Source organism: Phodopus roborovskii, unplaced genomic scaffold (assembly GCF_943737965.1).
Source record: "Phodopus roborovskii unplaced genomic scaffold, PHOROB, whole genome shotgun sequence".
Taxonomy (NCBI): Eukaryota; Metazoa; Chordata; class Mammalia; order Rodentia; family Cricetidae; genus Phodopus; species Phodopus roborovskii.
The window spans coordinates 16236190-16248091 of NW_026126636.1; the positions used below are offsets into that span (position 1 = coordinate 16236190).

General features: G+C 44.1%; 1 protein-coding gene across 1 annotated transcript; it reads right to left on the reverse strand.

Annotated features, from left to right (window-relative positions):
- Positions 1–8113: 8113 nt before the first annotated feature.
- On the reverse strand, positions 8114–9349 carry LOC127238816 (actin-like protein 9). The gene has a single exon (XM_051207561.1). The coding sequence runs from the start codon at positions 9347–9349 to the stop codon at positions 8114–8116; it is 1236 nt and encodes a 411-aa protein (XP_051063518.1).
- Between the last annotated feature and the right edge of the window lie 2553 nt (positions 9350–11902).

An 11902-nucleotide genomic window follows, 5' to 3' on the forward strand; every position in this document is an offset into this window, starting at 1 on the left:
ATGCGGCCTGCATCAACTCTTCATCATATATATGGTTATAAGTTTGATGTTTGTGTGAGATTCCTAACACAGAGAATGGGTGTTTCTCTGACTCTTTTGTCTGCTCTTGGGACCCTTATCCTCCTATTGGGTTATCTTTTTCAGCCTTGATAGGAGAACTTTTGCCTTGCCTTTTATTTTTTTTTTTTTTGGAGTGGGCATCACTGTTTATTGTAGTTTGTGTTGGGAACCGAACAGAGCACATTGTCTGTGGAGAAGATGAGAAAGGGAAAGAAAAGAAAGTATGTTTCTAAAGATTTCATTTCCTTAAAACACTTTATGGTTTCAAATCCTTTCTTTTTTTTTTTTTTTTTTTTTTTAACCCCAAAGGAAATTCAAAGGATTCAAGTATGTTGTGTAGGGAGCAGTAATACAAAGGATGTCTGCTTGCGTGTACCTGTGTGGTGGCGTTTGTCCAGGCATGTAAACAGACAGATTTCCACATTTCTTATACTTCCCATTTTTTTTTTTTACTTTGATAAGGCCAAACCCCAAAGGATACAGCTTACAAATGAAGCCAAGGTTGAGGAATCTATTTAACATCAGAGGATATAGTTTTGAAATTGTTACACAGGATGAAAAAAAACAAAAAACAAAGCACAGTCTTCACCTCCCCAAACCCCACCAGTCACACAAGTCCCGATCATTTCAGCCATCCTGCTGTGCTGCACATCTTCTTCAGGATCTTAAACCAGGGCTCGGTAGAAGGGTCAGGCAACAGGGCTCTAATTGTACTTTAATAATAATAATAATAATAAATAATCAAAGGGCTATTTCAAAAGCAAAAATCCCAGAAATTCAAATTCTGAAAATATCTTGTCTTTTTTTATTAATTATGCCATCTAACACAAATATATGTGAATATGATATAAAAATATAATCCCAAGATTAACACTTTGTCGCAGGCACAGTTATCTCACGGAAGACATGTTTGGAGGGCGGAGAAGGGAGTCTGCTTCTGTCTCTCTTTTAAAAACCCACAGCAGTGCAAGGAGGGAAAGGAAAGGGGAGATTCTTTAGCAGCAAAATGTCTGAGTTCTCTAGTCACCTTGAAAAAACAAAACGAAACGAAAGCTCAGGGTCTGCTACCGAGACCCACTCCCATCACTACAGACCTTGGTTGCCATAGCCCCAGGTTGTGACAGCTGAAGGACCGGCTTTACTTACTACACAAGCAAACGTAAAACTCGCCCCTCAAGCTTTTGACTGTCATTTAGATATATGTACAGCAATCAGGCTTCTCTTCTCATCAAGTCTTTCAGATCTCTACTGTTTAGTCCCTCGGGGTAGGCTCTCGGGATCTGGCCACATCTGGTTGCAGGTTTAAGCAGCAGCTTCAAGGTGGGCTGGCTGGCTGGCTGGCTGTTTCTAGCTGAGATGCGTGACAAGGATGGCTCAGTGCTATCCTTCAGCTGGGGCACTGGTTCCAGTATGCTCTCAGTCAACATCTGGAGGCTGAAGGGGTCGGTATGGGGAGTTCAGCAGATGCCGCAGGATGATGGAGCGGTCCATTATGGTGCCAGAGGGCAGTCTCACTGGGTCAGTCATCAGGGTGTCCATCAGAGGGCCTCAACTCATCCGGGGCATCGCTACAGTCAATTTCTGCCAGCGCATTCTTGGCCACTATTTCTTCCACTTCCCCAGCAAGAAGCTTTAGCTTCTCTTTTGCGATGGTGGATTTGATTCCCGCCTTGCATATCTTTGAAAGGACTTCCTCAAACAGTCCCTTGCTGTAGGATCTCTGGTCATCAGCGATGGCTTTAGCGGAGTGAGTACAGTCCAGCTGCAAGTAAATATCCGTCAGTTTGTCCAGCTGCTTTTTTGGGTCAAAACCATCCTTCTCTGGGTTTTCAACCATCTATGCCAACTCGGTCAAGACACTAGATGAGGTAGTTAAGCATGTCTGCTTCCTTGCAGGTTTCGGTGGTGAAATGATCACTGCGTGAATCCCAGTTACTCATCCACCAGAGGCTCCCAAACTAGACAATGAGCTGTCCCTGAAGGAGCCCAAGTTGCAGAACATGGGGCTTAGTCCTGAATCGGAGATTTCTGTCAGGTGACCAAGCTTCTGTGGCAATAGGCAAGGATATGGCTGTCAGACTGGCAAATGGATTTTCGTCTTGCGTCTGAGTGGACATCATCAGCACTTCCATTAGAATCTGGCCAATCAGATCCTTAAAATCAGAGAACACTTTTTTTTTTGGGGGGGGGGTTCTGTTTAAACTGCGCAGAAAGAGAAGAAAGGAAGATGATGTCTCTGTCTCGGTCCTTCCAGGAGACGTGGAAGATCTTACAGATCACCTATAAGGCCTGCTCTCCAGACACTTCAGGAGATGAAGAAGGCCCCTTGCCACTCAGGCTTGTTTTCTCTCTTCGGTCAACCTCATCTACTTCCATGTTTTCAGGTCCCGAATCCACGTCCACCTGGGACATGTGTTCCTCACAGGAGACACCATCGATATCCATGATCTTGGAACCGGAGAGGGACCGAGACTGCGTCTCAAGACTGTTGGTTGGAGAGCTGCTGAGAGAGCTGTCTCCTTTGCTGCTCTGGCTCTGTTGGGCAACTCCTGCTGCACCTGTGGGGGAGGTAGCTGGGGTCATGTGGTGGACAATGAGACCAAGACTCTGGGAGGGGCCTGGGGCGGATGCAGTTATTGGAGGTCCTGGAGGGTTCTCCCTCTAGGGAGTCATAAGTGTGGTGGTCGGTTGGGAGGTCTGTCTACCAGCAAGTCGTGCCAGGTGCCTCCTTCGAATCTTCTCCTCCTATAACCTGGTTCTCTGTTATTCCCCACTGCCTAGGGCATGCTAGCTGCCCTCTGTCCTCCAGAGTATCTGTTAAGTGTCATCCACCACACCCCTGCACCTCCTACACCCACCCCTGTGTGTAGAAATCTACCTTCTCTTAATGTATCTTGTTTTGATGTGTTTTGCTCTAGTCTCTTGGAGGCCTGCTTTTTTTTCCCTCAAGAGGAAACTGGGGGTGGGTGTTGTATCTGGGGGAGTGGAGGTACGGGAGCTTGGAGGAAAAGAGGGAAGGGAAACTGTGGGTGGAATGTATTGTATGAGTGAAGAATACTTTGAATAAAAATGAAGTAAATAAAACACACCTTTCACTATTATCTTTGAATATTTTTCTTTTTTTATATTTCATTTTACACCACAACTGTAGCTTCCTCCACTGCCTCCTACCCTCCCATACCTTCCCACTAGTCCACCCCCAGTTCATTCCTCCTCACAGGTAGGGCTCCCATGAGGAGTCAACATAGTCTGGCACAATAGTCTGGGGCAGAGCCAGGCCCCTCTCCTATGCATTAAGACTGAGCATGGCATCCCACCATAGGGAATGGGCTCCAACAAACTAGCTCATGTACTGGGATTATATCATGGTCCTACTGCCAGGGGCCCCTCTGATAGCACAAGCTTCACATCTGTCTACCACCTATGGAAGGCCTAGTTCAGGCCCCTGGAGTCTCCATAGTTGAAGTTCTAGAGTTCATGAGTTTTCACGAGCTTGGGTCAGATGTCTCTGTAGATTTCTCTATCATGATCTTGATCTCCCTTGCTCATATGTTCCTTCCTCCTTCTCCAACTCTTGGTTGTGGATCCCTGTGTCTTGTTCCATCAGTTACTGAATGAAAGCTCTATGATGATAGTTGGGGTACTCATCAATATTATTACAGAGATAGGCCAGTTCAGGCATCCTCTCTACTATTGCTAGGAGTCTTAGCTGGGGACCTCCCTATGGATTCTTAGGAATTTCCCTAGCACCAGGTTTCTCCTTAAGCCTATAGTGCCTCTCTCTATTAAGATATCTTTTTCATTGTTCTTCCACTGGATCTCTCCCCACCTAAGCCATCTCATTCCCTCCTCTCCCTCCCTCACCCCTCCCTTACCATGCTTCTACCTCCAGTTTTCCCTGTAGATATCTTCTAATTTCTCTTCCCAGGGTGATGCATGTGTCCTTCTTAGGGGCCCACTTGTTGTTTAGCATCTCTGGAGCTGTGGATTTTAGTCTGGTTATCCTTTGCTTTACTAGTATCCACTTATGAGTAAATGTCTTTCTGAGACTGGGTTACATCATTCAGGATGGTATTTTTAGTTAACTTTGAATATTTTTCAACTCAGTTTTCCAGTCAAAGGACAAAGGCTAGTATAACAGATCAGATCATGATCAAAATATTTTTTTTCATTCTTCCTGGAAACATAGCTAGCAACAGACATAGACAATGTCTAGGAGAAAAGTATAGGCATGAAAATTTCAAGGAAGTGAAACTAACAAATGAGCACATGTTGCTACTCTAATACAAAAGAAAATACATACAGAAAATCAGTCTGAAGAGTTAAATAGATATTATTCTGGTAGAAATCACAATACATAAATAGGAAATTATAATTCTAAAAGAGTATACACTGAACTGAGGTGGTACCAATCACATAAACAATTACTACTAGATAGATACAAAGTTACAAATTAACCCCAGCACAATTATAATGGATTATTGCAGTACCCTTCTTTCACCAAGAGGAACACCATTCAGAGCATACACACACACACACACACACACACACACACACACACACACACACAGAGAGAGAGAGAGAGAGAGAGAGAGATTGACATTACAAGCCAACATAGACCAAATGAATTAACACATATTTACAAAAAATTCATCCTAAAACTAGAAAACACACATCATTCTTCTTAAGCCTATGGAATTTATACTTTCAAGTAGTTCCCATATTGGTATATAAAACAAGTCTCAGCAAATATAGGAAAATTTAGACAAGGTCTGCTATTCTATCTGACCACAGTTGAATGAAGCTAGAAACCAGCAGCAAAAGGAGCTACAGAATGTTCATAACCTTTTGGAGTTTAAAAACACTTTATTGAATGATGACCAAATCATTTAAGACATCAATAAGGAAACAAATTCCTAGAACTGAACAAAAATAAGGAGGGACTATCAAAGACCGCGAGATTCAGCGAAGGCAGTCCTAAGTAGGAAGTTTATAGCTTTAAGGGCCTCCATTACAAAAATCAAAGAAACCTCAAATAGATCACCTGAAAATGTACCTAGAGATTTTGGAAAGCCAAGATCTAGCACCTGAAAGTAGAAGACAGGGAGAAGTGAGTGGGAATAGCACAGGCTATTAAGTGGAAATAAAGAAAACAATACCAAGAATCAGGATATGGAAGAGGTAGCCCTTAGATAGTCCACTAATATTAAAAACACCCAAATGGCAATTGACAAGCATACTGAGAGAGTAATGTAAGGACGATTTTCATAATACTTAAAAATCAAAAGAATTCCCTCAATTTGAAGACCATTTATTAAAATATAAGACATACAAAAATTGATACAATTATTAAAAGCAGGAGCTCCAGTGGGCACAATCGGTTAGCACGTGGTACTTATACAATTATTAGAAGCATAAAATATAGGAACAAATTTTAAAAAAATATACAAGTATTATCACTGCAATTATATGGAAACGATTTTATAAACAGTAAGCATATATTTGTATACATCAAGTTGAGATGTTTAAAACTGCATGCGAAGGGAGTGATAATCTGCAGATACAAAATTGATAAGTAAGGAAGTTCCTGAAAGTTTCTCTGGCTTCAGGCCAAAGTCAAAGAAATGCTTTTCCACAGAAAGATATCCATTTGCAAGGAACTTGGTGTGGTTTATTCAGCCTCATGGCATAAATGTTTATTTCAGTTTCTGTATCCTCGGCCACAGAATTGTAATATGCCAATCTCAAACAACACAAAACGTAGCTTTGTCCCCAAGCATTTGATTTGTGTAAATTCATTTGATGTGCCCAGATGGTGCAAATAACTGTCATGTAATTTATCTCCTGGAAATGTCAAAACTTTATTTCTAACTATAATAAAACAGCATTATGATCTTCATGCAAGCTTTATTAGATCATAAACAATATATTGCCACAAGAGACATTAGTCTATATATCTGGAAGGAAAAGTAAAGGATATGATGAAGGCTATATAACTTTTGTGAGATCCAGACATTATGAACATATAAACCATTTCTTTCTTACAAACCAACTTATGCATTCGTATTGGAAGCATTTAAATATGGAAATATTACTTTAGTCTGGTGTTGTATTCATCCTTAATAAACAGAGGATCAAGTACAACCTGTACATAAAAAATGTAAGAAACTGAAATCATATTATTCGGGGTGAAGACTGTTTCTTAAGTGCAGTTCTGGAGGTATCAAGATTTTCAGGCTAATTCATCCCCAAGTTGACAGAAGAGGGGAGAATTGCATGCAGCCCAAATTAGCTTCCCACAGAATCTCCATTCTGTGCCTCCAGTGGCAAGGTCTGGGGGCACAGAAGGAAACTCTGCTTCATGCGGTGCAAATAGTTGCTTTTCATATGGATTATAGAGATTCTCCTGGGTTTATTTTCAAGCAGATCCCATCCATCATTTTCATTTCTTCGCCTTTGTCTCATTTTAGTGTGAATAGTGCTAACTCAGTTTGGCCAGTATAGGTATCTGGTCACCGTCAATGTTGCCACTGTCCTCATCCTGAGCTGACATCTGATTTCACAGAACAGGTCTAAACACAAACCTGGTTAACTCAGTGCCACCAGAGCCTCTCATCTTTCTGTGTATCAGAAGACAGATACAGGTGGATCTCTGTGAAGTCAAGACCACCCTGATCTACATAAGGAGTTCAAATCCAACTAGGGCTGTGCAGTGAGACCCTGCCTCAAAGAGGGGGTGTGGAGTGAGAGAGATGTTCAAAGATTAAAAGCATTTGTTGCCCTTGAAGAAGACCCAAGTTTGATTTTCAGGACCCACATAGCCAGGGTATCTGACTCCCCCTTCCTGTCTTCTGAGGGCACTAGGTATGAACATAGTGCATATACATGCATGCAAGCAAAACACACATACACTTAAAATAAAGTAAATAAAACTAAAAATGATGCCATATGCATAAGAATTAAATTAGATGTTTATCAACTCTGAGGCCATCAAAGATCTTCACTGAAGAGTTGAAAGCCATAACTTGCTAAAGGAAAACACAGCGACCAGAGAGGCGACTCAGGGGTTGAGAGTACCATTGCTTTTGCTGAAGACCTGGAGTCAGTAGTGCTCAGCACCCACATGGTGGAGTAAAACCATCTATACATTCAATCCCAGGGGAATTTATGCTCTCTTATGAACTTTATGGGCATCAGGCATGCATGTAATGCACATAAGAGATTCAAACAATGCATTCACAAGGATAAATAAAAAAAAATTTAATATAGGTACAGCGGAAGACTTTCTTAACAAGACCTCAGGTCAACAACTGTCAATTAAGGCTCATGAAATTAAAAGACTCCTGCATAGCAAATAACACACACACACACACACACACACACACACACACACACAAACAACCAAGTCAATAAGTATCCCACAGAATGGAAGAAATTCCTTGCACACTATACATTTAACAGAGAACTAATGCCTAAAATTTATAAAGAACTCAGACGACTGAACAACAACAATGACAAAAACAACAAAATATCAGCCAATTCAGTTACTGAGTAAGCTAATGAACTAACAGTTCTCAAAAGATGAAATGCAAATGGTCAACACACATGGAAAATATGTTCAAGTTCACTTACCTTTGAGGAACTGAGAAACATTTAGCTTCTATCTTATCCTAGTCAGCATGACAACTAAGAAACCCAGTAACAAACTCTAGAGTCTGTTGGTATGTATCTCCCCAGATCCAAGGATGCCTTGGATGGGTAGGTAAGCTAATGATCCCAGTAAGATGGGTTTATGACATTAGAGAAAGGTATTGCTGTGTTTGGGATCCTTGTTGAGGAGGGATAGGTGAGAATTGGGATGTCTCACAGGTCAGATTTCACCTAGGAATGTGTGAGGGTGAATGAAGTTCCAGTGGCCATTGGTCTGAAAGTGAGTGCGTTTCTGAGGCTCCTGGGTGATTTTAAGTGAGTGAGATGGGGAGGATGGAACATGACAGGACAGAGCTGTCCTAAGGAAGCTTTATTCCCACACCCCTCCCCACCCTGTCGTGAATCAAGAGCACTTGTTGTGTACTATATCGGGACCATGTTCCTCATACTGCTCACGCTGGATCCAGCGGGACTGGAAGGCACACAGTGAGGCCAGAATGGACCCTCCAATCCACACAGAGAAGTTTCTATTGGGCTGGGCCATCACAACTACACGGGCATCAGGACTCAGACATTGCAGCAGCTCAGCCCTGAAGCGGCCTTCGAAGCCAGTGAACAGAGAGGAGCCTCCGCACAGCAGCACATTCTGTTCCATGTCGGCCCGCAGCTCCTGGGGCACTGCGCAGAGGCTGTGTTCCACCATGCCGGGGAGGCCCAAAGATGAAGGTCCCGAGGTCTCCGGGGGATGGAATAGTAGTTCAGGGCACTGGAAAAGCTCCTTCCCGACTGTGATCATCTGTCCATCTGGCAGCTTCAGGCACCGCCGCAATTTGCTATCAGGGCGATCTTGCTCCTTCTGGAAATCTGAGGCCACGTAGCAGTAATGATGCTTGATGCTCTCCATGGTGTCAATGTCTTCCTTCTTCAGTGGCAAGTTCGATCTCAAGATTTTCTCTGCCAAGAACGTAGTCAAGTGGTGGCCAGCCAGGTCCAGGCGCTGGATGCCATTGGGTAGGTTGTAGCCTTGGAAGACTGGCACTGTGTAGCTGACCCCATGGCCAGTGTCTACCACCAGCCCGTTAACGCGCCCATTGGCATAGACCGACAGCACAGATTGGGATGCCACATATATAGCAGGGGAGTGCAGAGACTCGAAGGCTAGTTCCACCAGCTTCTCACGGTTGCTGGCAGGGCTGAAGGGTGGATCTGTGAACAACAGAGGATGGTCTTGGGTGACCACCCGGAGGTCATTCTCCAGGATGTGGTGGCAGATGAGCTCAGCTGCTTCCCAGTCCACCACAATACCATTATGAACTGGCTGCATCAGGGTTAACTCCGGGCAAGCATGGGCGGCCTCACCAATATACGTCTCCATCTTGGGCTGGCCCATGGTGGTTTGTTTCTTGGGTTGGCAGCCCACAATGTTGGTCACGACGTAGGTGGGCCGAGTCTGTCCTGCGAAGCCCATCTTACACGTACCAGAACCCATGTCGATGACCACAGCACACATTTTTGTTGGCAACTTGTTACCAACCATACCACAGGGTTCTTGTTGCAGATTCTTGTGTCCTGGGCTTGAGCGAGGGTTCGGATCAAGTGACTTGTGGGGCTCCCAGCGCTTGGGACCATTTATATCCATCGTTGCAAATGGATTCGGTGAGGCTGATTGACAATGTTGAGGCCTTTACTCAGGGGTGCAGGGAAGAAGAGGCCCAGCTAGGACCAGCGTGAGCAGAATGGGAGAGGTGCACCATGGTATCTATGAGATCACTCTACCTGCCTTAGCTTCACAATGCAAGGGCAGGGTGTGGTCAGAAGAGGTGCACCCTGCCTTCCTCAGGCTCTACAGCTGATTAAGACCACAAAGCCAAATATGGAGTGTAAGGAGTACGGTTTTTCTACCTGCTGCCAGTCTTGTCTTGTCCCACCGCCTCGCCAGCCCCAAATAACACACAGAGACTGTATTTGATATGATGCTGTTGGCCAGGTACTAGTTTCTTATCGGCTAGCTCTGTCTTAATTATTAACCCATTTCTGTTAATCTAATATTTCCACATGTTTCTCTTACTGGGGAGCCGGCTGGCATTCTGCTTTCTCCAGACTCTCCATCTTGACTCCTTCTTACTACTTCCTCTTTCCTCCTTGTCCCCTAGTCCTGCCTATCTTGCTTTCCTATTGGCCAACAGTGCTTTATTCATTAAGCCAGTATGAGAACATATACAGAATGACACCTCCCATCAATGGAGAGCTAGGCCTGGCCTTTGCTCAACTCTTTGATTTCACATCATCTCTGCCACAATTAATATCCAGCAGCTAGGGCAGTTGGAGTAGAGTATTCTGATGTAGGAATTTAGTAGAGTCGCTATATCAGCGGTAGATATTAAAATGAACAGCCGTTTTCTGGAAGTACTTTGACCTTGAAGAATCCTTGTGGAAAACTGATTGTTTTCTGTGTTTTGTAGGATTGTTTTACTGAAGGGGCATTGCAGCCATCCCATGACTTTGGACACGAGACACCTCAGTCACATCCGAGGCTTTGCGTTATTGTGTATTGCAAACAACACATAATAAAGAACCAAAGTCATGAGGACATGCGATGCTTCCCTTCAGTAAGACAAGTGAATTTGAATAGGGACCTTGGTATGAGGAAACATTTTGTGTAACAATCAATAAATACACCTACGTATGGCTGTTCCTGTTTCAGTCCAGTAGAGAAGCTGGACCTTTCTGCTGTCCAATAGGCCTTCAAATTTCATCTTGGAGTGTCTTTTTTCTTCAACAGACTTCCACTACATCCTGGCAGCATTCTGTGGGTGGAACCTGGCAGTTAGAGGTCCTCTGCGAAGGGCCTGGTCACACTTGTGGCTCTAGGGGCTTACAATATTCTACATTGTCCTTATTTTCTTCTGTCATTTGCTTGTGTTTTTTCATCCATCAATCATTTTGCTCCTACTCCCTTTGAGTAAGTTCACACGCTTTTCCTGCTTAAACATGATGTTTTACTGCTTTGGCCTCCTTGAACATGATGTTTTACATGCTTTAGCCTCCTTGGACATGACTGGTTTTGACTTCTGTATACTAGTTATCATTTAACTTGCTCTCCTTAGTGGACACAGCTACAGCTTGTGATTTGAGTAAATGGAATTTTGTCTAAGTTTTTGAAGGGGCTCTAGTAAGCCTCAGCATGGCAAACATGGCTCAGGGAGGCCTTGCGGCTCCCCATTCCCTCCTCCTTGCTAAAAATCATTAAATTACGATTTTAAAGCTAACCACCAAGGTCTGTTCCCTTATTTGGCCACTTCCTCCTCCTCCAGGAGTTGACTACCAAGGTCTAGCAATTAAGCATTTAAGTCTAGCAATCAAATGCCCCCTTTGGCTAACCTAATTAATATTTCCAATTAAAACATACCACCACATCCCAGTCCATTCTAACACAGACCTCCCTCCACCTTTTTCCTCTTAAAAAAAAAAATCACACTTTCAAGTATGTTTGCTGCTGGTTTTCTGCCCAAGTCAGAAATCAGACACTTTCTCCACGACTTAATAAAGTATCTCTCTGTGAAGGTAGGTGTTTGGGTGTGGTTTGTGCCTAATTCGGGGTCAAGGAGGGCGCACCCTGCTGTGGGCGGGTCCCTTCAGTTTTAATGTTGTGTTTTGGGAATGGAACACAAACACATCAGAATTTAGGGTGTTTGTTGTCTTTTCGCTGTGCGTTTTTAGGCCAGAAGGTTGATATTCCAAGGTGAGAAGTTAGGTAACTGACCCAGTGTGGGATCAGATACCGGGGTGCAGCATCCTCCTGGATGCAGTTCTGGTCTAAGCTGGCAGCAAGCGTGTGTGGAGTCTGTGCAGAGCGGGTCCAGGGCAGCCTGACAGCTGCAGCTGTGTGGAAGGGACCGGTCTCAGTGGGGAGGGGACAATTGCCAGAAAACTAAGAAAGGGAAAGCGCCTGGCGTGGGCGGGTTTAGGAGAGCCACGGTGACCAGATCCGGGTTGTAGTGGGCGGAGCCAGAGATGAGCTCTAAGGATCCAGGCCAGAGTGACAGGGAAACCCACCATTCACCGTGGGAACACAGGGAGCCCCGTAGTCCAGAATCCGGGGCGGAGGACGCCGGCTCTTTCAGGAAGAGGTGAAAACTCCCGGTAGCTACAGGTTCCCGGTCCGGTGTCCTGGGAAAGTGACAGTCAGCCG